This window comes from Talaromyces amestolkiae (genome assembly GCF_001896365.1).
Source record: "Talaromyces amestolkiae strain CIB chromosome Unknown scaffold7.1, whole genome shotgun sequence".
Lineage (NCBI taxonomy): Eukaryota > Fungi > Ascomycota > Eurotiomycetes > Eurotiales > Trichocomaceae > Talaromyces > Talaromyces amestolkiae.
The window spans coordinates 1,067,447-1,093,218 of record NW_024468043.1 but is presented as its reverse complement, the minus strand read 5'-3'; the positions used below and the strand labels follow the sequence as shown (position 1 = coordinate 1,093,218).

Here is a 25,772-nt window from a genome sequence, read left to right as displayed (position 1 = left end):
TATCTTGATTTTACACGCGTCTCATTGTCTAGCGGTTCCGCTCTTGTGCATGAGTTCATGCGAAATGGAAAAAGTCAGCAGGGCGGGCCGCATATGTTGGTGTCGATAAGCATAGATCTGATACCTCAAATGCGAAAAAGGCTCCTTTTTGGCTAGAACGGATCGCCGTGGCTCAGATTATTTCGTCACTTTGCATTTGTTAGTGCACCTGCATATTCCCCAGGCTATGATGCTTAGTACAATCACACTCGTGGCAACCGCTTCTTGCCCAAGTATCATAACATACATCTGCGCTCTTTCTACCAGAAGGCAATATATTGACTCATCCTTGTTTTTTTTTTTCCTTCCAAGAACTCCATTCAATTCTTTATCGCTGTCATGTCGAACCCAGATGAAACTCTGCCACCAAAAAACCAGGTCATCCGTGTCCATCGGTTTGACCCTCAAACCTCGACCTCAAAGCAAAAAAAAATCATTCAATTGGGTGATGCAGAATCGCTCGAAGATAAGACCCTGAAAGAAGTCAGGAAGATCCTCATAGATAATGCTGTATTTGAGTCCAAAGAGTAAGTATTCCTGGGAGCAGAAAACTCTGCTGCCCAAGCATCGTTGACATGTAATAGTCTAGAGAGCCCATTCTGCGAAAAGGATGGCTCCGATGTTGGTGATGATATGAAGGTGGATTTATACTCATCTCTACTGGGTATCAAGTCGGTCACCAATTCCAAACTAGACTTCTACTTTAAGAAAAAGAAGCTTTTCACCAAAGTCGATCAGGCAACACAGGAATTTATCAAACAGAAGCTAGATCTTGCATTTCAGGTTCGTGGCTTAAGCTAGATAGGTATATAATGACGTCTAACTGTTATTATTTCTTTGTTAGAGTCCCCCTGAAGTTCTCAAAAAGAATCCACAGCTTTTGACTTCATCCTTCGATCCCAGTGACTGGAAGGCAGTGCAGGGGGAATTGAGGTAAGGCGGTCTAGCCATTGTCGCAGGATCTGACTTGTCTAATGTCAACTACCTCAGTCACGCTGCGGATCTGAACGAGAGGGAATGGAGCGTGATAGTTAGGTCGAATTGTCTCTTGAATGGGTATCAAGTAGTCCTAGGCTTGGACAAGAAGCCGCAGAAGGTTGAACGCTGTGCCTATAATGGTCGGACTATCCTTCACTCTCTGCCCAAAAAATGACTTACACTTATAGTAGCGTTCAAAATAAACCCTAGAGAATTTGAAAGTTATGAGATTTCACAGTCTATCGAAGAATTTTCGCCGTCCGATGACGCGAAGGATCCGACGGAGAGCAACGATTCAAAGAAGGTACGCAACCTCCTATCTGCAAGTTCATGGGATCTTCACTGAAGCACGACAGATATTTAAGTCTCGGATTCCTCGGTTTAGAGTAGATGACAATTCATCTGTTACCGTGGTTGAGACTAAGAATGCATTTGAAAAGTCATGTGCCGACAGTTCGTTCTTAGAGGCGTCTTTTCAGATGGCAGGGTAATCGACTCCTGAGCAACCACTTTTATCATCTTCATATTTACTAATTAATGAAATCCAGAAGCGTTGGTATATTCGGCGTTTCGGCAGGCGTCAGCGCAGGTGTTGGAGGTGGCTCATCCGACAACAACAACAAAGCAGAGAAGGAAAATAAAACAAAGCTAACCGTTAATTACAATGTACGTTCTGAGCTCATTTACTTACGTATCTCTCGCTGGCTTTAGGTTACTAATGCAAGATCAAAGTATCCTCGCGTGACCATGTATTGGGATCCATCAAGCCTCGCCGTCACGACTGAGTGTCTCAACGAAATCAGAACGGTGACTGACCCTGAATCACTGAGGGCATTCAATGAGAAATTCGGTGTTCTTTTCGCTCGTCGAATACAACTAGGTGGCCGATTAAGCTACACTGAAGCGAGCACTGCTACTGGCTCTGTGGAAGTAAAAGATCATGCCAATAAATTGAAAGTGGCGGCATCAGCTTCTATCTCTCACTCTTTTGCTCAAGCTTCGGTAAAAAGTAGTTATGAAAAACAAAGCAGGGAGGTTAAAGAGAATTCCAAGCAGAGTTTGACGCGGAACCTAGCCTGGGAAGCTACAGGAGGAGATACACTGTTGTGCAACAAGTTGAGTTAATGCTATTTCTGTTATCTTTGAATTGTAACTGATACATTTTTATCTTCTAGTCCTGCTGAGTGGTGCGGTACTGTGGGTTTGTATACCAACTGGCGCATTGTCAAGGTAGGTCCGATGCGTAATCACTTTTCTTTCTATATCTTGCTTACACCTTCATCAGCAAGATAATGTGATTCCACTATACCACTTTCTCGCTTCCTTCCCAGAGGTTGGCGAAAAGATCATTGAGCGGTTTGATTTATGTGCACAACGAAAACTCACGAATGAGGAGGTAGCATATTTTAGTCGCCTAGAAGACGAAGACGAAGACGAAGATCAGAACAACGGTGACTTGAAGAAGGAACGACGCCAAATTTTTCAGCTGCAGCTTCCACAATCGGATCTGTTTTTTGGTGTCTCTGACGGTGTTAAAGAGTTGGGTATGTATCCGCACTCTTTTTTCCCATTTATGAATACTAACAGTTCCGTCTACCAAGTGCAATACGCCAGAAGGAAGATGTTAGTGCGGCCATCCATTTCGGATCTGGAAACATTAGAAGAGGCCGGGGCATCAATTAAATGCACTTTTGAAGAGTCAAATCGGGCTACCCATTTCATAGCTGACACAGTGTTCGTCGAAGGCGAGGAAGAAAAGGTAAGCCAAGATCTGTTCACATGCTCTCAAAATCCTTCTATGTGTTTCGTACTTACAAGACGGTGCAAAAATGACAGCTAAAATTTGGAGAGCCATTCAAAATCAGATCATGGGGCGACTCTCGCAGACAATGGGTCCGCGCTCTGCTTCCTTTCCTAAAAAGACCCGGCATTTTACCACTACTACTCCATTTATACCAGCCCTCCGGGGTTCCCTTCACGCTGGTGGATGCAAAGGATTCTGGCAACAAGGGTTATGTCCCCGATGGCGCTTTGGTCCATCTTATGTCAGGCTACGATTCTGATATGCCATATACGGCAGTGGAAGTGGTTCAAGAGCAAGGTTTTGTAATAATGACCCAATTGAGAAAGCCAGGCACCTCTGGGTATGTCAAACCTATGGGTTTGATATACAGAGCTAAGGAGATCGTGGAGGTTTGAGCGATGGGGTATACTTTGCTTTCGTCAGATACAAAGCGGAATGGAAGATCATAATCAATGAAATGAATAATATAGTGTATTGACTTAACGGATTTATAGACAAACATCGCTGTTACCAAGTAGACTAGTTGACTATATACAGACATGAAGCACATGTACAGCTGCGGTTCATAGCAAGGTCCTAGAAATGGATCGTTGACTAATGTCGATGTATGAAGCTACCTTTTTGTAACTTCGTTTTATTTAAATCAATTAAGAGTTGTCTGAAACTATGAGTGAATATTTAGGGAATACATTTCAGATGCTTACCTAGTTTGAGAATATTGATTGATGCACACTAAATAATCGTGCCAACAGAAGAACATCGAGATAAACAATGCACTCCACCTTCACTCCATACTTCGTCATTTAATATGTAAGTAGGATTAAGCTCTCTTAGCTGTCCATTTTGATAAAAAGCAAGTGGTTCACAAAGAAGTCGACAAAAAGTAAGTTAACATCACGAGGCTGGTGGTAGTGGGATTGCTTGAATTCAACTTACAGTACCACGAAATAAGTTTCCGCACCCTTGTGCTGGGTACGAGGGGTACCACTTGTTCCAGCCCACTGTAACAAAGCTGGATTTCGAAAAGTGACTAGTGAAAACTAAGAAGAGAAACTTCTGAGGCTCACAAATAAAATATCTGTCAGAAATATTCGTTGAAGACTAAGTGATAAGCACAAGGAACGAGAACGACGGCCTCTTTTTACCATTTTCATCTAATGATGAGGCGATTTGGAGCCCTCGTTGTTGTCACGGAACTTCATCCAAGAATTACACGTCTTGCAAGTACTTGAATTACGCTAGCTTTAACTGGCTGAACGAAATCTAGCTTTACTTTTTCGTCCTCCATGGGAGGCTTCGTTGAGCTCGTTTGCCTCCGCGAGCAGATTTCTTGGATTTTTCCTTGGTATGTGTTACCATTCCTTGAATTCGCTTATCGCAATCATTAATTCGGTGTGACCCCGGACCAAAATGCTTGCCTTTACCTTTGTAATTTCGATGAGCATAGTTAAAATCGTTGGCCGAAAAGACCTAAAGCACCAGTGGTGGATTTTCGGTACTACAATTCACACTCACCAACGGTTTCAGCGTAGATCTCTCTAATTTATACAAATGATCTCTGTCGAGATGTGTATGTAGTCTACGGTCAACTGGACAATTCCACGGAGCTGGTTTCGTAGCAACAAGGCGCTTCGCGTCTGAAAGAGGAACTTTTCAGTAAACACTAATTTATAAACGGAAGTATCTTCGACTTCTCACGTCAATTTGAAATACTGAGATTCTTAAGTATGTTACATATAATGCTTGAAGTGCTTCGTTATCTGCATTGGACTTACGAAGGTACCACTCCCAAATGTGCTCGAAACGCGGCCCATCTTTTTGACTCGTCGTCGCGCATTAAGCATCAATAGATTAACCAAAGTTTGTATTTTACCCTATGGAAAGATTTTCAAGACTAGATCTTGACTACCTAGGTAGGACTTGATCTGATCTCCCCTTAAACTCCATTATATAGCCACCTAGGTGGCTGAATGCGGTATTTACATTTCTGAATTTTCGGACGTAAATATATGAGTCGTGGGGCTTTGAGAACGGCTCCCAGTTAACTCGTGTCACTCCGGGGAAAGGAAAACCCTGATTATGTACTTGTTCAAAGCCATATTCCGACATCTAGATTCTGTCATCCTATAGGACAGTGTGCACAGTCTACACAGTCTACCCTTTCGCCTTTCAATCTTGAGATCGACCAGCTACGCCGATCATGATCTAGCCTCTCAGCCACTTGTCCAGATTGGGAAGCTCGGTGGTCCAGTCAAAAAAGCTTATCACCGTAGCGAGCTTGATGCGTCGTCCTTCCCGGCGTCATTCTAGCCACATGTTTTGGGATTTGACATGAAACCCGTGGGGACTCTGACCCACGGGTGATTTTGGCGTTTTAGGGCTTTGCTTGGTCAGGGGTCAATGTATGTGGAGAACAAGTCTCCGATTGACCAATAGTAGCTACGCAATTACTAATACACCTCTATCATTTTTCCAAAGCAGGACATTCCACAGAGGCAAAAGGCCTATGATTCGCTAGTCGATGAGGCAGCAGCGGACGTAGCACGGCAATTCGCCATCACAAAACGAGATTTGTACCTTTCTCCCTGAGAATGAGGGCCCGTTATCATGGCTATGTCCGTGGTCAGACCCCCAGGTGCAGGTTTGTGCAAAGACATTCTGGAGGCCCATGAATAATGACCCGTGGTTCGGCATACACAAGCAAGCTTCCATGGCGCCGACCAGTCAAATTTGGGGCATGACATAGATTTCTTAAAATAGCTAAACAGAGTGTCTTAACACCCCGACCTTGGTCTTGAAAAAAAAAAGTCGTCTTTCGTAGTTGTTGTCCACACCGGGAATTGTGAACAGCTTCAAAATGCTTATCAATTTGTTTGGGTTTTCATGTCTGGTTCTGTCGAGTCTCGTCCTCGGTCAAACGAATAACGACATTCAAAATGATCCAATTTCAGTATTCGTCACGTCTCCCGGCTCAGGGTCCGGGAACTATGTCTTTGCGCTCAATATCCCAGCTAACTCGGAAGATATCTACTTTCACCTCTCTGGCCCGGAGGCCTACTCCTGGATTGCAGTTGGTACGGGCTCGGAAATGAGAGATTCGCTCATGTTTATTGCATATTTGAATTCGACAGGAAATGGTTTGTTACTTCGCATCTTTGAATGAATTCCGACTGACCCTTATGTCCTAGGCGTCACACTCAGTCCCCGAATCAGCACTGACGAAACGGAACCGAGCTATTCATCTAGCATCAACGTTGAAACCTTGTCCGGCACCGTCGCAAATGGAACCATCTCCGTAAACGGTCGCTGCACAAATTGTACGACATGGAACAGGGGCTCTCTGGATCTAAATAGTACGAACCAAGCTTTCATCTACGCGCTGGGACCTAGCTCTGGAAGTCTAGTAAAGGTACAGAGTAATTCACTCTCAGCTAATCTTGAACGACATTCTATATACGGTGAGGAAACCAAGGATTTCACAGCAAATGTGCAGTCACTGACAGATACAGGCAACTTCGAAATGAACATGACCAAAGCCACCGGCGGGACCGATGGCACATCTCTCCTATCCACATCATTTTCATCCATTACAACCAGCAGCGGAGCCGCGCAAGATGGCAATCAGACTTCCGACAGTAACTGGCCCGTCATCATCCACGCAGCTGTTCTCTCCGTCGCTTTCATCATCATTATGCCTGGAGGCGCCATCTTCCTACGCCTGATCCCCGCAAGCGTTCGATGGCACTGGGTCAACCAAACCCTTGCTACAATCTTAGTGTGCATCGGTGGCGTGATCGGTCTTTGGTTGAGTACAATGTACAACCGCTCTAGCAGCTACAATTCTGCACATCAAATTTTGGGAATAATCTGCGTCATTGCTGTATTAGCGCAATGGTTCCTCGGCTTCTGGCACCATTACCAATACAAGAAGCACCAGATGCCCACCAAATTTGGCGCCGTTCATCTGCACATGGGCCGCATCATTCTCATATTTGCAATCGTGGTCGGCGCGATAGGTCTGTCCTGGTCTTTTGTGAAGACTAGTATAATCATCGCATACGTGGTGATTGCGGGCATCATTGTGGCTGTTGTACTTGCGCTATCGGTGCTGAAACGCCATACATCTGCATCATTCTCGTTTCTGCAAACTAAAGGATCCAATAGATCTCTGAACGCGGAAGGGAGTTATGACAACATTGAGGATCTGTTTTCGAATCGTCATGAGTATCGGCCGTATGAGTCGAATACGCCGTTGGCGAGCTACCCGCACAGGGGCGATTCTAGGTAGGGATTTTGTTTTGAATCACGATGGAGTTCAAGGTCCTTAAGATATAAGTCTTATTCTTTGCATGTCATTGGTTCATGTTAGTATGTTGCATTTTCAATAGGTATCTCTATAGACCTCGAGTACATAGATTTTGGTAATGTCGTCACGAATTCTTGTTTTTCATAAGAAACGATGACATCCCGGACGATTTTGTTGCAGACATCGCCGAGGTGCGCAGTAGAGGTTTAGGCCGGTATATTGTTGGATGTATTCGGACCAATAACGACCGCTGGTGCTACGCTTTCTATTCCAATTCTTACATTAATAATCCCCCATGAGGGAAGGTGACATTCAATGATAGACGCCGCCATCAGTACAAATATTGCGGAAGACGACCAATGAAGAGAATTTCGACACAAGTGGTTGTGACCGTTATTGGGTCGGTACACGTACTACGATAATTACTAGGAGAGTGTGTAGAAGAGTGTTTACGCGAAATCTTATGATTGATCTCGATATCTAGGCAGAAACTGTCATGAATCTCGGCTTCCCCATGCCTATTCTATTTAAACACTTTGAGAAGACGGGGGAAGAAAAGCTCCGGTTTGGTTTGTACCGAGATATCTCACAACCGTTCTGAAATGTTGTGTGCGCCTTGAAAAGACTGCCGAGCGTCATGGATGATGGATTAAGAAATGTCAACCGTGATTGTCAAGCATCACGACACAAGAGGGTCCAATTGCTTTGCCCTAGCTGCGTTCCTGAGTTGTATTTTTATCACAGCAGTCATGTTAGCATGATATATGCCATGTTCAGAGCTGCCATCGCCTTGATGTTTCAGAGTAGATCAATTGATCGCAAACTGCGGTGAAGAGAGAAAGAGGCTGTTGTCGTATGATGATCCTCAGAAAATGAGGAAGCCTGGAGCGGGCTCCACTTAGTCCCCACACGTGCCGCCCTCCTCCGCCCATCCGATTTCTTATGAGCGTCCCTGGTTCCTGGACAACGACATGCTTTGTGAAGAAACAACAACAGACGGACATATCTAGTTCAGTCATCCCCCATTGCTGTGGCTACAATGAGTCACTGCACATAAGATAGATCAACGAAGTTTCCAAGTTTTGAATTGTTGACAACCAGTCCTTCTTTTCCTTCACCCCGCCATGGCCGACGCTAAACGATCCGCCGTTGACCGTAAACAACGGATTCTCTCGCGACGGGAGATCGAGGGATTGATTGCAGAGGGTCGACACATTGTGATATACGATGGAAAAGTCTTGAAGACAGATGCATGGTTGCAATACCATCCTGGTGGCCAGATCTCAATCAAGCACATGGTCGGTCGCGATGCTACGGACGAGATCAATGTGTATGTCCGCATCTTTATTTTGAGCCTTATGGCCGTGGTCGATACTAACAATCGTTTGGTATATAGTTTGCACTCCGTCGAAGCCCGTCAACGCATGCTCGCATACCAGATCGGACGTATACAAGGACGATGGAATAACTTTCTTCCCCCCATCCAAGGCGGCCAATTTCGTCTTTACAGTAAGGATGAAGTGAATGGCTCAGATGACTCGAGTGATGCCAGTTCACGTTCTTCTTCCCCGGTCTTTGACGAGCCGATTGACGCAGATACTGGTCTGCGGCGGAGAAACTCTGTCTCAACAGTAGCATCGTCTACTTCACCTGCACCATCACGTGATGAAATGTCGGAATCCCATTTTTCGTTCCTGGATGCCCGGACACAGCAAGAGATTGTACTCGATACTGCCAAATACCCTGCTCTTGATGCAACTTCGCAGGATTATATTGTTCAGAAATATCGTGAGCTGGAACAGAGAATTGCCTCTCAAGGGCTTTACGATTGCAACTACTGGGGTTATTTCAGAGAATGTTGTCGGTACACATTATTCGCTGCATTGAGTTATACCTTCCTCCAATGGGGTTGGTATATGCTGTCTGCATTCTTTCTCGGATGTTTGTGGCATCAATTAGTCTTCACAGTCCATGATGCCGGTCATATGGGCATCACTCACCATTTCCACTTGGACACAACTATTGGCATGACCATTGCTAGCTACATAGGCGGATTGAGTCTATGTTGGTGGAAACATAACCATAACGTTCACCACATTGTGACAAATGCCCCCGAGCACGATCCGGATATTCAACATATGCCATTCTTCGCCATCTCCCACCGACTACTTACCAGTCTCCGCAGCACATACTACGGTATTGTCATGAAATATGACTTTGCCGCTAAGATGTTTTTGCAAGTTCAAAACTATCTTTACTATCCCATCATGTGTTTTGCTCGATTCAATCTTTATGCCTTGAGCTACGGTCACCTTTTCTTAGGAAAGGGTCCGAAAAAGGGGCCAGCCTGGTGGCACAGATGGTATGAGATTGTTGGAGTCTGCTTCTTTTGGACCTGGTTTGGATATGGGGTTTTGTACCGGTCGCTCCCCAACTGGTCGACTCGAATTGGGTACCTTCTCATATCACACATGGTCACGTCACCGCTCCATGTGCAAATCACACTCTCTCATTTCGCCATGTCTACCGCTGATCTGGGGATACACGAGTCTTTCCCTCAGAAAATGCTCCGGACAACTATGGACGTCGACTGCCCTACCTGGCTAGACTTTTTCCATGGGGGTCTACAATTCCAGGCAATCCACCATTTGTTTCCTCGAATCCCTCGCCACAATCTTCGAGAAACCCAAAAGCTCGTCCGTGACTTCTGCCGCGAGGTCGAGATTCCGTATGCCATCTTCACTTTCGTCGATGGCAACAAGGAAGTGATTTCCCGTTTGGCCGATGTTGCGAAACAAGCCAAGATAATGGAAGAGTGTAGGAAGTCGATTGCTCGAGAAGGGGTTTTTGCTGCTCATCATTAATTGCCAATCTTGCGATTGCCCGCTTGCACGCTACTTTTTTTTTTCTAGAGGAGGATTTGGGAAACCACGTGTATCCTTCTGAAACCCCCGCCCTGGAGGCTTTTCATAATGTAGACCGCATTCAAGACCCATTTGGTATCAATGTTAATGTATATAGTCACGCATATCCTTTTCTCACTCCATTAAATGAAGGCAGCTAGTAGTCATGTTTGATGAAGTAGGAACAAACCCGAATCCTGCTAAAATATAAGAACCGATATAAATGTCTACATCGATTGCTGTTTTATTCATGTTTCCCCTGCAGCTATTTTCAGCGCTACGGGGTGTTTGGGGCGTCCTGGAAGAAAATGGCTTTTGCCTAGGTCTGATTTGACTTTCCTGTCAGTCATCTTGGTTTCCAATCAGTGGTATTAAAAGAATCCTATTGTTTGGGACTGAAAGCTTTTGAAAAAATCAGTTAATGAGAGAATGGACAAGGGGCTGGTTGAGTATAAGTCTTGGGGATAACTCAGAAACGATCACACTTCAGCTAGACGTATCTGCATTGAGACAATTGATTCTTTTACACTCATTCTATTTCGCTAATGCAATGTCACGACAATATCCGGTCGTTGCTCTGATGTGTTGACAATGGCTGTTTAGTAAAGAACTGGCACCTATTGCCAGATTAGGTTTTCTTACTACTCGTCTTCGGCGCCCCGTTCTTGCATGTTTCATGCCTGAACACAAACAGTTTGGGACTTTCCGTGGTGTTCCAGCGGTTTCGCACTAGGTTTACAGTATTAGGACTTTGTCTAGATGTCACTGGCTTGGTAATAATATCGGTGTCCTATGATTGACTTTGATATAAGAGTCAATCAGAGAAAAATGAGTCGCTAAATATCAATCTCGTGTTACATCAAAAATCGATTCAAAGATAAGAATTTCCCCTCGCTTCGTTGTTTCATTCATCGCCGCGCGGTTTCTTCATGATTGCCAATTTGCCTATTTCGGCACCCGGGTTGCCTGACTAGGTAGAGTTGAGGTGCCGTCTAGTCCAGACTGATATTTTTCCTCCTGTTTGTCTTATTTGCATTAGTTAAGCCATATGATTTGGGTTCTTGTATAGTTATCTATAATCTTTACTAGATGTAGAGGAATATAATCTTCTTATATCTTATATTTCTTTATATCTATAACCCTATAGTGAGCCTTTATGTCACGGTCCTGGATCCACCTTAGTTAAACAGCGTTGTGTCGAGGTACGCTAGGCTGGGTTGAACCACACAAAGGTTCTGAAGGTTGTTATTGATAGAGTAAGCTAAGTGAATAGAGTAACAATAGTCGAACTAGTGTATGGAAGTCTTAAACGTAACTAAGATAGAAGAGATTCCCTGTGCAGCCTGGTGCCTGTATAAGTATGAATGCCTTGCTAACTCTCACTGTTATATTTGAATGACTTATATTAAAGGACTATAAAGAACTAAATATATGATGATAAAAGAATGTCCTTATATATCTAGTCTTTTTGGTTCCGTAGTATCTATATTATAGTATTGTAGCATACTAGTTGATCCACATGCGGGTAGCGGCCCATAGTACGTACTACGGCAATTAGCATGATATCTGATCTCCGGCCCTAGCGAATCATTGGATATTCTATGGTGTATTATTGGATTACACAAGGCTGTTCTCGCACACAGCCACCTGGCAGTGGGAATAGTGGAACAGCCTTGTCTGTCTTGTGCCTCCTCACACCTCCAGAAGATTTTGCCAAAACATTGTTTGCTAAGGTTGAATTCATAGATCTGTTCTCATTATTTACATGCACCTCTGGTTTTTCTGAAAGTCAGGCAAAAATGGATAGTGAAGATCTGGGGCCTGAAGTGCATCCCAACCCAAAGCGACGGAAGACTTTCCATCAGGGCAGTCATCCTACTCGACAACATAACAATTACACCATCGCCTGGATTTGCGCTCTGTACATTGAGATGGCAGTTGCAAAGGCGATGCTCGATGAAATCCACGAAACTCCGCCTAATGATGCAAATGACACTAATACCTATGTTCTGGGAAGCATCAACAAGCACAATATCGTCATTGCCGGCTTACCGGAAGGTCAGTACGGAACAATCAGCGCGGCAACGATTGCCACAAACATAAAGCGAACCTTTTCTGGAATTCGTATGGCCTTGATAGTTGGTATTGGCGGCGGCGTGCCAAGCAAAAAGGATATACGTCTAGGCGATGTCGTCGTTGGAACAAGAATCATGCAATACGATCTTTTAAAGGTTGTGGCAGATGGAAAATACGAGCGAATTGCTATTCCCAGGACCTATCCGCCGTTGCTTGGAACGACTTTGACCAGTCTTCGCGCTAAACATGAAAATTCTCCCAGTCGAGTCCCATCCATTCTGCACCAGAAGCTACAGAGTCACATCAAGTATAGTCAACCATCTGTTCCAGATCGCCTTTTCCAAGCGACATATGAACATACATCGGAAGCATCCAGCTGTGACTTTTGCGACCAGTCAAAACTTATATCTCGGAGTAGACGACTGCCCGGCACTATAGAGATCCATTACGGCGGTATTGCTTCTGGGAACCAGGTGATAAAGCATGGCCTCACCCGAGACAACATTGCTCGAGAGCTAGATATTTTAAGTTTTGAAATGGAAGCTGCAGGCCCTATGGACATTATCCCATGCCTCCCAATTCGTGGGATCTGTGACTATTCAGATTCCCATAAAAACAAAGAATGGCAAAGATATGCCGCAGCGACCGCGGCTGCATATACAAGGGAATTGATTGAAGAGCTCCCTGCGATTCAAGAGCAGCCAGTAGTTGCTTATTCATCTGACCTTAGTGAGTTGAACTCAATGGCAGTCGGGATAACTTTGCCTCTACTTATACTGAATTTCCAGATCATAACATCCCTCAGAATCACCGGCAACTGCTTATGAAGTCCCTTGAATTCAAGCAAATGCATTCCCGTAGAATGACCATCAAGGAAAATGATAGGAAAACCTGTCAATGGCTTCTCGACCACGGTGACTATAAAGTGTGGCTTGATCCCACAAGATTAAAGCAACACTCTGGATTTCTTTGGATTAGTGGCAAGCCTGGTGCAGGGAAATCGACTATCATGAAGTTTGTCTACTCCAATATGAAGAAAGCATGCCGTGGGAACAATAGAATTGCTTCCTTCTTTTTCAATGCTCGTGGTGAACCTCTAGAAAAGTCGACCTCAGGGATGTATCGATCACTATTGCTACAATTACTTCAAGAGTACCGCGACCTCCAAACAATACTGGATAACCCTGATATACTCCTCCAATATCAAGAGGAATGTCCTCCTCTAAACGTTCTTAAGGACCTGTTTCGCGACGCAATCTCCGCCCTTGGTCATCGCCGGTTTACCTGTTTCGTTGATGCTCTAGACGAGTGTGATGAACAGCAAGTTATGGACATGGTTGAATTCTTTGAAGTTTTAGCGGAACAGGCTACAGACCATGATATACAGTTCAGAATCTGTTTCTCAAGTCGACATTATCCATACATAGTCCTCAAGCATGGAATAAGATTGACACTGGAGGAGCAATCAGGCCACACAGAAGACTTAAAGATCTATATCAAAAGCCATCTCAGGTTCAATGATGCGTTGCTCATTGAGGAATTACTACCCGAACTTTTACGCAAAGCGGCTGGTGTCTTTATGTGGGTTGTTCTCGTTGTTCAGATCCTGAACGAGGAGGACCGACAAGGCGGACTAGCCTTAGGAAAACGACTCGCGGAAATACCCAGCGATCTGAGCAAGTTATTTAAAGATATTTTAACACGTGATACCAAAAGTATGGACTCACTCCTACTAAGTATCCGCTGGATTCTATATGCAGAGCGGCCATTGCGACCCGAGGAGTTTCGTCATGCTCTCTGGTCTGGGTTATCATTAATAAAGAATAGGGTTGATAGCCGAATTCCAGCTGGTAGCTATAACAGGAATACTCTCGACAAAATTGTCATCAGTTCTTCAAAAGGACTCGCTGAGATTACAAGATCCGAATCCCCAACAGTTCAGTTTATCCACGAATCAGTTCGAGACTTCCTTCTCAGAGATAATGGTTTGAATGAATTATGGCCTGGAATGGAAACCGACTGGAAGAGCTCAAGTCATGAAGAACTCAAAAAATGCTGCATATTTTATCTGAATCAGTTCCCGGCGTCTTCCATTGAACGTCTAGTTGCATCTCCACATTCTACCATTGGAGAGGATATATCGAATAAATATCCGTTCTTAAAGTATGCAGCTCAAAGTATACTCTACCATGCGAATGCTGCAGCTGAGGCGGTTGTACAGAATGAATTTCTTTCTGAATTTCCAATCGCGCGCTGGATCAAGACGAATAATCACTTCGAGAAGCACAAGATTCGTGAATACACGTTAGCTGCGAGTCTTCTTTACATCCTTGCAGACAAAGGATATCCGAATCTCGTCCGTACATGCCTTAAAGAAGATTCGCAAATCCATATATATGGTGAGAGATATCACTACCCATTATTTGCCGCTTTGGCCGGCAGTAACAAGGAAGCCGTTACTGCTCTTTTGAAACCAGCTTCAAATATTATAAATGATATCAATATCGCAGAGGGCTTGAAAAATAGGAAAGACCTCAAGCGATATAAAAATAGAACACCACTGTCTTGGGCTGCTCAGGAAGGTCGGTTGGATATTACAAAACTTCTACTTGGAACAGGGTCGGCACTCAATGAGTTAGATGGTGAAGGGAAGACCGGACTTTTGCGAGCTTCGGAGAATGGCCATGAGGCCGTGGCAAGGCTTCTTATTGAGAATGGGGCTAATATCAATATCATTGATATGTTTGGACTTACAGCACTTCATTATGCGTTACAAAAGGGTCATGAGGCCGTGGCAAGGCTTCTTATTGAGGAAGGAGCTGATTTCAATATCAGTGAGGAAGATGGATTCACAGCGCTTCATTATGTATCACTAAACGGTCATGAGGCCGTGGCAAGGCTTTGTATCGAGAGCGGGACTGATATCAATATCAGTGATCAGTATAGATACACAGCACTTCATTATGCATCACGAAACGGTTATGAGGCTATGGCAAGACTTCTTATCGAGAGCGGGACTGATATCAATATCACTGATCAGTATGGATCCACAGCACTTCATTATGCATCACAATACGGTCATGAGGCCATGGCAAAGCTTCTTATTGAGAATGGGGCTGATATCAATATCAGTGAGGAAGATGGATTCACAGCACTTCATTATGCATCACAATACGGTCATGAGGCCGTGGCAAGGCTTCTTATTGAGAATGGGGCTGATATCAATATCAGTGAGGAAGATGGATTCACAGCACTTTATTTTGCATCACGAGACGGTCATGAGGCCGTGGCAAGGCTTCTTATTGAGAATGGGGCTGATATCAATATCACTGATCAGTATGGATACACAGCACTTCATTATGCATCACAATACGGTCATGAGGCCATGGCAAAGCTTCTTATTGAGAATGGGGCTGATATCAATATCAGTGAGGAAGATGGATTCACAGCACTTCATTATGCAACACGAAATGGTCATGAGGCCGTGGCAAGGCTTCTTATGGAAAGAAGTTGACGTTGATTTCGAAATAGGGCTTTCTTTGTGAACGAGTCAATTGTAGACTGCAGGTATTTATCTGTGAGTCATGTTTTCGAGACGAAATATTGATGTTAAAACCACTTTCGATACGCACAACCTAGTGAAATTTACAATATGACGATAACTGAAAGTGAACGGTAAAAACTGGAGAAGTATCAGCGGTAGAACCGGTCGCAGTGTCAGGTGATTTCCAAGGAAACTCATAAAACAGTCGCAGTGAAACTTTTGAATGGTTTCCCAGTCGTATCCATGTCAAAGTCCATATGTAATGCTAATTTATGCCACTCGTAAGGCTTGATTAGGGCGTTGGATACCAGAAAATATACCGTTCCACCAAAAACAGATCCATTCGCAGGGTTGTATAATACGTGTCCGATCTAATAGGTACCATATATAATGCGAAACATAGCGGCGCTGTCTTTGGCGTCTTTTTCGTACTACAGTTTAGACCTACGACCCTGTAGCGAGCCTTCACGTCCTGCAAATCTTCCACCTATCCAGATTTTTAGTGTCTGGTGTGTTCTTTTGGCAGCCCTGTCTAGCCATGTCTGACCTTAACTGTATAAGCTTCCTCCTTTTATCCACCCTTACAACTAGAGATATTATTTAATCCGCATCTATATTTCTTCCCTGCAGTCGACTTGCCAATCGAAAACATGATTTCTCAAATGTGTGCAAGGATTTAGTCCCTCTACAATGCTATTCGCAACAACAACACAGCTGCCGCACTACGGACTCACCCTGACATCCCGGACTACTTTTTGGCACATCAGAACATAGTCCTCGTCCAACACAACTTCCACAAACCCGACAACTGGAAAAACCAAGATTCTCCAACCCAGTTCTACCCTTACAATACCTTCGGAACAGATCATCCTATCGACCACAAGGCTTTCCACAGTGATGAAGCCAGATCTTTTCTGGATTATGCTAAGTTTAATGCAGCCAAGAAAGGGATGCATCCTCGAGGTCGCACAATCTACGTCGCCACGTTTATCAAGCGATGGGCCGATGGTGGTGTCATACGAAGGAAAATGCCACAAACCGGCCATAGCGCCTTCGGTATTTTCGGGCTTCGGGGGAAACGTCGTGTTTAGTAAGAATTCATCCTCCTGTTTGACTTGAATGAYTTTTGACTGTGAAATCAGCGAGCCACACCTTCTTTACGTCAATGACTACGATTTCAACCCACCATGGCGCAACGGATGGGGCACTGATGTTTATGAGTTCGACCCAAAACCTAATGGCGAACCATATCCCCACGTTATACTGTTGACTCATCAGCATAGCTCTTGCAGCGAAAATTCTATCCTTCGTGGAGAGCTCGAAGTTATTGTTACAGCTATGCGGAACCGCGCAAATCAGCTAGTGAGAGATGGCGAGGAGAATTCGGCTCGCACGAATCAGCGCAAACTACAATTTCCATATGAAAGCAGATTTCCGGTACGGTGCGCATTGGGTCCTCTCCATTTACATTTGATTCTAACAATATATGCTATATCTTACAGGTTCTAATGATCTCGGTGTATGCTCCGACCAATATCAGGATTTATTACGCCTGTATGGACAATTTGCGATTACACATTCGCCAATCGGGAACATGGGAAGCGACGGCATTTTCTAACGATTTCAACTTCCTAGCTATGGTATTCTTGAGTAATGCCCACTCAGGATTTCACCAGCCACCTGTCATTCAGCCGCCACCTATCGTCCAGCCACCTCCTATCATCCAGCCGCTTACTGTCATCCCACCAAGGCCTTCACAGCAACTCATGAGCAGCAGGGGCTCGACAGCGATACGCACATACATTAGCCCGAGGAACGATATTGAACTGGGAGGGCCCACGACCATTGATCCAGGACCCAATCCTCACTCCAAGAAGAGCCTAGATTGAAGGAAGACTAATCGTGCCATATTGTTGATCCTGCATACGAATTTCAGTCGAAGATCTTCCACTTTGTTATGTCATTCATCTGGCTTGGATAGAAAGCTAGGTCAAAATGCCTATTTATGAGAGGCTACTAAGAGACTTTTCATAGATGTGAAATAAAAATTTGTTAATCGGAGTTCCTGACTGGGCACCTGTACTAGTTATATGCTGCCTGGCTAGACAGATCAGAGGTGCCGAATTAGGATATCATTACCTAACAAGGAAAACCGTATGCATCACGTGCCTTGGTACTTATTAACAGAGAGTCTGTTCTAATTATGATATCTTCTCAAAAAGTCGATAAAAGTAATATCCAAAATATATTAATAATTGTAAAAGGAGAAATGAAGATAATAGGTAATCAAGATCAACATTAACAATACTATTCATCACCCTCGCAACCACCGCCGATTGCCGCGTGCACGATAAATGTATCATCCTCCGCATGATATGGGACATAGAAAGTGTACGTCGTTTGGGAACCCGAGAAACTATGAACGAAGGGGAACTGTCCTGGCGCGACATGATTCGGGTATGTGGCGCCATAATAGAAATGAACTTCCTGAAGAGTGTGGCCTGGGTTCGTGAGCGTGTAGGTGACAGCGAAGAAGTTTGCATTCTTGGTGATCAAGAATGTTCCCACTAACGTCGACTTGGAGATGTCGTTGTTACCGGCGCCAAGATAAAGATTGCCGGTGATGGGGAGGGGTCCGGCGATTACCCAACCCCAGTTGTTGCCTATCTTCAGGGATGTAAAGGTGGTATCTGTGCTGCCGCTGCTTGTTGCGTATCCGTAAGCAGTGCCGCCTGCGCAAGATGAGCCAGTTGCGATAGGGGCTGTGGTGGTAGATGTGGAACATGGGGTTGTTGTGGACACACTGCTTGTCATAGGGATTGAGGAGCTGGGTGTGGGAGTGGGGCTTTTCACGCTGGAGCTGGAGGCAACAGTAGAACTAGGGACAACCCTTGAGCTGGGGATAGCGCTAGAACTTGGTACAATACTGGAACTTGGCACAACAGTTGAGCTGGGGACAACACTCGAGCTGGGAACGACACTTGAGCTGCGCACAACACTCGAGCTGGGGATGACACTGGAGCTGGGAACGACACTGGAGCTGGGGATGACACTGGAGCTGGGAACGACACTGGAGCTGGGGATGACACTGGAGCTGGGGATGACACTCGAGCTGCGCACAACACTTGAGCTGGGAACGACACTCGAGCTGGGGTTGACACTGGAGCTAGGGATGACACTCGAGCTGTGAATAGCGCCAGAGCTTCGCACCACGCTAGAACTAGGGGTTGAAACTCTAACGCTGGAGCTTTGGGTAGCAGATTTCGAATGAGACCGAGAGCATGATTTAGTTACACTGGAGGAAGTGACAGGCTTGGAAGACGGCATGCTTGAGCTAGGCTTAGTACTAGTTGTCGCTGGCACTGATGAGCTGGGGGTCAAAACTCTGACGCTAGAGCTTGGAGTAGCGGACTTCGAATGTGAGCTAGAGCATATCTTGGTTCTGCTAGAAGAAGTCACAAGCACGGAGGATGACTTGTGTGGAGATGAGCTGCTGGCTACAGAAGAGTAGGACACTGAAGATGGGGATGTTGAGCTCTGAGAGCTAGTGCTGGTACTGGATGTTGTAGACTGAGAAACCGATGTAGGGCTTGTAGAGGTTGTCAAGGCGCTTGACGTCGTGGTTGTCACGGGGGCTGACACGGACGAAGGTGTCGAAGTGGTATAAGGGCAGACGTAGACATCAGAAGTCTTGGTAATTGTGACAGTCTCCTCTGGGTGTGTGTAGGTGCCTGGGTAGTAGCAAGTCGACGTCGGGTAAACGTAGACTGTTGTCTCAGGCACAGTGATGGTTGTTGCGCCAATTGTGTAAGTGCCAGCTGCTGGGCAGGTGTAGACAGTGGAAACGATCGTAGTGGTTACAGTGCCTTCTGTTGTTACAACACTGGCATAGGGGACAGTGATTGTTGTAGGGCCAGTAACGACAGTGGTGGCACCCCCGACTGTGTTGGGGCCTGGAGCCAACGAGGTGGTTTGAGCAGCACAGACGGTTGTTGGGGCTGTAACTGTCACAGTGGAAGCTGGGATGGTGTAAGTGCCCGGAGATGGGAAAACAGTAACAATCGGAGTAGGGACTCCAGGCGAAGTTGTCGCTAGTATGAAGTATTAATCCAGTGCATGCTACAACATTTAGAAAGTTATAATTGAAACTTACCCGATGCCCGTCCCGTGATAGTAGATGTGTAGGTAGTGCACACCCAGTTTGTCACTGTTTGGATCACGACATACGGAGTGCCTACCACACCTCTTTCTACCAGATCATGCGAAGCATCTCGGGCAACCTGGTGAAAGCCAGCAGAGCCGCCGAGAAGGCGTGCTGCAAGCTGCGAGAACTTCATAACGAATGTCTGCGTATTAAATGATTAAGCGAATGTAAAAAAATAATTCGGGACCTTTAGCAGCAAAGAGAGTGCCCGCTGAAAGAGTGAAGCGGTGTTGATAGTACCTAGATCACGGCCAGAAGCTCGCGATTCCTAGGCTAGTAGGGCCATGGTGAACAGGGTATTTAACTTATATCACAGTCATGGTCACCACGCCAAGCCAACACGAACAGACAATCACAGAGTCCAAAGTATAGAAAAATGCCCGTCAAAGCAAATCCAATATCATTGGATCGGGATTCGACATTTCATTGAAAGCACAGCCGGCTGGGACCGAGGACACCACTAGCGAAAGTTTAATGTCGATCAAGCCAGTCACCTAGCCTAGAGAAACTCTTTAAGTTCCACCGTCCGAGCACGTTCAGGAACGCTACAAGCGACACGGTAGAATAGGGCTCGTGGCGTTGGCCATGTCAGGAACGCGGCTTTTAAACGAGGCTCTCCCAGGCTTCCGCTGCACTGCTCGGCATAAATTGCCTAGATTTCCCTGCGATGCTGCTGCCCACACCGCACTCGTATTTCTTATTTTAAAAAAAAAAAATATTCAATTAAGTTATAGAGTTCAAGTGTCATAGACTGATGGTTGCTATTATTGTATGATTAGATACTTGTGCCGTCATATTTGGATCAAGCACTAGTGAGGTGTTCTAATACGATTACGCATTCCTAAACAGTTTCATCATTTAGACATTCCGCTTTCTACTAGACCTTAGTCAATATCTCATTATAGATTATATCAAGTGTCCTTGGATATGCTTTCAAAAGTTCAATATACTTCAATATACTTTATTTCATGGAGGAATAACACTCTGGCCCGGAAATAGTACCTACGACCAGGTGGACTCAAGGGTTTATTGACTGCGGCGCAGTCGGCAGGTTGACTTTCAGCCGCGAAGTTTACTGCAGCGAAATACGAGGAAGGGACTCAAAACGGTTTATTTGCGCAAGTTGAATAAACTTTGCAACTACATATGTTAGTGGTTGTAATTTCCCTGGTCATTGACAACACTATTTCCTCGTTGTCGCAAAAGGCCTGCACATACTCAGCATCCATAGAACTTCTCAACACCCCGTGCAGGTCGTTCACTCGCGCTGTGTGCAATATGGTATATGAGAAGCGTTTTGTAGCCCTATCACGAAGAATTAGTCGTGGTAGAAGAGTCATACACTGAAGGAAATCGCTTCACATTTGAGTCAAACATGATTATGATAAGATTTGATATATAGTAGATCTCAGTAAGATAATAGTGGAATCTGAATAAAAATTTAGATAGTAAGGCTACAATGCAGATAAGATTACAGTGCCTAGGTAGTGTCTTTAAAATATGATATTACTATGATTTTTTATATTTTTATAATTCCATATTATATTTTACAAACCATTATGACGTGTATAATTATATAGCTACTTACCGATCTATATTCTACGAAACAACATATTACACCTACAAGCCCCCTGTGAAATTCGTACAGAATTGAGAAGGAAGCACATTGCAATTTCACCGGGCGTGAATTTATTGCATGGCATAATTGATTTAGTTAACCATCTCGTGTCGGTTATTTTAAAACCTAATAATGACGATGATTAGTCCTCGTCTTCATCCACTTTCTTAGCTAGTGACATTCAAGGGCGGACATTGAGTATGGTCGGTTTCTCAATGTTTGGATGCCTAGGAAGCGTAGTATCTGGCGACTGGAGATAAATTGGGCTATCTGGGCCGATTAACAATCGCGATGTAGGGAGTCGAGCGCTTCGAAATGTGACAACTGGACTGCGCGGAGCTCGTGATGAAGAGCCTTAGATGGTCTGAGATGCGACTGTTAGGGTGCTCGCGGGTCGTAGCTGGGATTCTTCAATAGGCGTACTCGTGGCTTCGATTGCTAGTGATACCTAGTAGCTTTCATCCACTGGTTCGCTGAGAAGAACAGCCGCTAGGAAATCCAACATGTTTTTATTGTGTTCCCACATGCTCCAATTTGGTGATTGTCGGATGTGCAATTGCAAACCATCCATACAAGCGTAGTGCATTCTCACGTCTGTAGGCGCAAAGGCTGAGATTACCAAAATCTAATATTATTAACGAAGTCAATACCAGTTAATGCAACTTGAGAGCTAAGAAGGGAGAATGCTAAAAGTACTGGAAATCTTCGTTCATTCGGAAATTGAAGTTTCGATTCCTCAACCTCTTGTTCTGGTTCTTCTCTTTTCTTCACTCCGTCGCCTCCATCTTCATCCTCATCCTCACCACTATCTTCATCGTCCTCGTTTTGTTCGTCATCCTCGTCGTCCGTATCATCATTGTCTTTGAGCTGAGCGGCTCGGGTTTTCATGGCAGTAAGGATAATTTCAAGCTCTCCACGGATCATTGATGCTGGCTGACAAGCGCTATACTGTTCAGTCAGCATTATAACGTGAGGTAAGTTCTTGCCGTTTGATCGAGGCTGGAATTCGAAAATCAAAGACCCCCATTGTCCACAATTGAATCTGGCCCCTCCTTTAAAAACTGGGTGAGGACAGCTGCGAATGCAGTTAGCACTAGCTATAGAACAAATAAGTAGGGAAGGTCATACAAGACGCGGTCTATGCCATGAAGGTCAAACAAATCAAGCGCTGTTGATGGTATTTTCCTCGGGATGCAGGCACCATGCACCCATTTCTCGATGTAATCAGCAATTTCAGAGACTCTAGTTTGTGGATTGTGAAAGCCACTGTTAGGAACAAAGGGGAAAAGGTGAGTATCCGCCCATTTGTTCAAGCTTCTGCCTTCGTAGCAGTCGAGATTGATTTTGATGCCCATGTCCCCCGAATCCCGAGGAAAATGCCATCGACTGCGCTTGATTTGCTTGAACTTTATGGCATAGACCGCGTCTTGTATGACCTTCCCTACTTCTTTGTTATATAGCTAGTGCTACTGCAATCGCAGTCGTCCTTGCCCACTTTTTACTGATGAGGCCAGATTCAGCTGTTGACATCGGGGACTTCGATTTAAGAATTCCAGGATCAAGTGCCGACACGTGCCCTCACGTTATACTGTTGACCGAACAGTATAGCGTTTCTGAGCCAGCGTCGATGCTCCCTGGGCATAACCCTTATAGACATGAAATATCGAGCATCTCAGCTCAAAGAGAATGAAAAGGTTGATGAAGAGGAGGAAATAGAAGAACAGAAACATAATGTTGCCGAATTAAATCTTCAGTTTCCAAAGAGGAAGATTTCCGGCACGCATAGTTTTTTGAACGTTGTCTTCCTCATCAATTCAAGATGCAGTTGACACTGAAACTACTAATTCTGCAAGGCGTTCATGGGTTTGAAATTAGCATCTTCACACGTAAGAGCGCACTAGGCTTGCATGAATGGCTCTCAACTGTTGATTCTACATTCAACGCTATTGAGCTGAGAAAACTTTGCTATGGATACACTGGACTTCCGTGCATCTCTCCTCTTATAAACCACCAGATGAAAGTAGTCAATACCGGCCCAGAATATACTCCTGGTCTGGATTTCATCATTATTTTTGCTGAATATGGTTTTCACCACTCCTTAGAGATGATTTGATGATTTGAGGCATCACTATATCAGGCTCAAGGGAGCGCGACAGATGCTAGACTTGTTCACCACCTACTATTCATGACGCATTCCGTCAGATCATACATTGTGTATGCTCTGTTCTTATTAAGTGGCCACGTACGGAGTCAATCATATCTCTTTTGTCAGACATTCAGTTGCATGCGCTTTGTATTTTCTTGACATCTTACGAGGCGAGTTGAAGGTAGGAAAGAATATTTACACAAGTACTCAGCTTACTGAAACCTGCATTGTATTGGTCCGTTGATTATCGACCAAGTCTGGAGCACTTTATGACCTATTCCCAACCATTATGAATATAATCGGAGACAACTGAATGCAATATTCTAGTCCATCGGCCCACCTCTGCTCGTCAATTGTGATTCCAAAACTCATAGAAACAAGGCCACCAATATAATGGACAACTTCTTCATTTGTTCAGCGTGGTTGATGTTGTAAGGCCCAAACTGATACACGGACATGAACTCATTCGATGATACGTCACCATCGTTGAGATATTTCAAGTATTTGTCGGTGTACCTCGCAAAACTCACGTAGATATTCGGCCCATTTTGAGAAATTATTACACGTCTATTTCCGTCAGTTGTGATTGTAATGTTTAGGGCTTTGAACTTACTGCCGTGCAGATGACGGATACTGGCGTATCCAGGCCACTAGTTGGGCTGTTTCTTGCATTTCAACAACAGGGGAGCGTTGGAGGCGCGGTCCTCTTTTACATTCGACTATCAGCTTCACCAAGAAGCTCACAGCATGTTGCATCTGCCCATCGTTGATTGCTGTAAACCCATGTTCTTCCACTTTGACTCTATCGTTTCCGATGCCGATGGCCAGTCTGTTACTTTGGGTTGATTGATTCTGGGCGTCATTTTCTGCCCATGTTGCTTTGAAATGACATCTGGAGTATCTCCAAACGTACTCGTGATTGTCGACCACACTTAAGAGGGCTTTAAGGAAGTTGATCAGGGTGGAGTTCACAGGAGCCTCGTCAGTGGTGGTAGGTCCTTGAATCATTTCTGGTTCTAATATTGGTTTCGCGAGAATCTCCGATTGCTGTTCTCGCAAGGGAGCAAACTGTCCTTGTGCGAAAAAGTGATTTTCTTCTATGGCTGCAATATAGCTGCAAAAGTCTTCCGAATGATCGAGAATTTCCTCTGCCGTTTTGACCTTCTCGGTCAGGCCGAAAACATCAGGATCGAACTCATTTATTCCACACGACGGAAAAATGGTTCTAAACAAAAGATATTGGGGTTGGGTCACTTTAGACCCAGATCTCAAGTCTTTCCACTGTCGCAAACTTTTGTTCACAACGCCTGCTTCGAATGCTTTCTGGTACCAGGTGAGTTTGTCACTCGGGACTCTGTAGAAGTGTCCTCTATTATTCGTATTCGACATCGTGAGGAGGTGCTGTGGACGATATTCGGAGGATTAACTCGATTTGAGTGATCAAGGAGGAACGAAGAACTGTGGGAAGTTGTAATCCAAAAAAAAAAAAAAAAAAAAAAAAAATAAATGGTTACTGTAAACACCAGTTTCTCATAGAGAATTGGAGTCGGAAAAGCCCTTCGTTCTTTTGTCCGTACGCCCATCACCGCATCCAAAAAGGTACCGCCTGTATGTTTGTGCAATGCCTGAGATGAAGAAAATAATATTATATTTACAATTACCTACGCTAAACCTCACAAGGACTAGATGATAACGCTGTATGTTTGCTCAAGTAATGAGTCGCAGTCAAGAAGGACTCCATAGATCATGGTAGGACTTACTGCAGTCACCTAATGGCAACCAAGCAAACTCGCAATGTAGAATTCTAGAAGATTATAGATTGATTAGAAAGAATACATCCATCGGGGGCTTTTGATTACCACGACAGGCGAGTCAAGCTTCATTGAACGCTCCATCACGCGATATCAATACGGGGACCACTGCCCTCGCAGGAATCCGACGCGTCATCAAATTAGGGTATTGCTAACGGTAAACAGGGAATCGATATCTTTTACCACAGTGTTGTAAGAGCTTGCCCGTCGTGAAATCGTGGCCTAAAGAAATGTGATACGTACGGGGCACAGATATTCATGACGCAAACCCCGTCCTTGATTACTGGACCTCTTGATGTACCATTCACAATGTCTTATTATTTTTCCGTGAGAGAACAAAATT

The 25,772-nt window shown here is 44.6% G+C and overlaps 4 protein-coding genes across 4 annotated transcripts; 3 read left to right on the top strand and 1 right to left on the bottom strand.

Annotated features, from left to right (window-relative positions):
• Nucleotides 1-378: 378 nt before the first annotated feature.
• On the top strand, nt 379-7,109 carry BHQ10_004410 (uncharacterized protein; the record flags this gene model as incomplete). The annotated part of the gene is made up of 14 exons (XM_040876773.1): nt 379-566; nt 624-822; nt 884-972; nt 1,030-1,157; nt 1,206-1,321; nt 1,374-1,504; nt 1,566-1,683; nt 1,729-2,120; nt 2,193-2,247; nt 2,303-2,561; nt 2,619-2,776; nt 2,977-3,161; nt 5,672-5,958; nt 6,010-7,109. 14 exons carry the CDS (start codon nt 379-381, stop codon nt 7,107-7,109), a joined length of 3,405 nt encoding a protein of 1,134 aa, XP_040732914.1.
• A 1,142-nt stretch (nt 7,110-8,251) lies between these two features.
• On the top strand, nt 8,252-9,991 carry BHQ10_004409 (uncharacterized protein; the record flags this gene model as incomplete). The annotated part of the gene is made up of 1 exon (XM_040876771.1): nt 8,252-9,991. One exon carries the CDS (start codon nt 8,252-8,254, stop codon nt 9,989-9,991), a length of 1,740 nt encoding a protein of 579 aa, XP_040732913.1.
• Nucleotides 9,992-11,829: 1,838 nt separating this feature from the next.
• BHQ10_004408 (uncharacterized protein) lies at nt 11,830-17,539 on the top strand (the record flags this gene model as incomplete). The annotated part of the gene is made up of 5 exons (XM_040876770.1): nt 11,830-12,835; nt 12,895-15,579; nt 16,365-16,740; nt 16,793-17,087; nt 17,153-17,539. 5 exons carry the CDS (start codon nt 11,830-11,832, stop codon nt 17,537-17,539), a joined length of 4,749 nt encoding a protein of 1,582 aa, XP_040732912.1.
• A 418-nt stretch (nt 17,540-17,957) lies between these two features.
• BHQ10_004407 (uncharacterized protein) lies at nt 17,958-25,007 on the bottom strand (the record flags this gene model as incomplete). Its single annotated transcript, XM_040876769.1, has 4 exons — nt 17,958-19,741; nt 19,804-19,996; nt 22,169-22,415; nt 24,532-25,007. The coding sequence occupies 4 exons, from the start codon at nt 25,005-25,007 to the stop codon at nt 17,958-17,960; spliced, it is 2,700 nt and encodes an 899-aa protein (XP_040732911.1).
• Nucleotides 25,008-25,772: the final 765 nt, after the last annotated feature.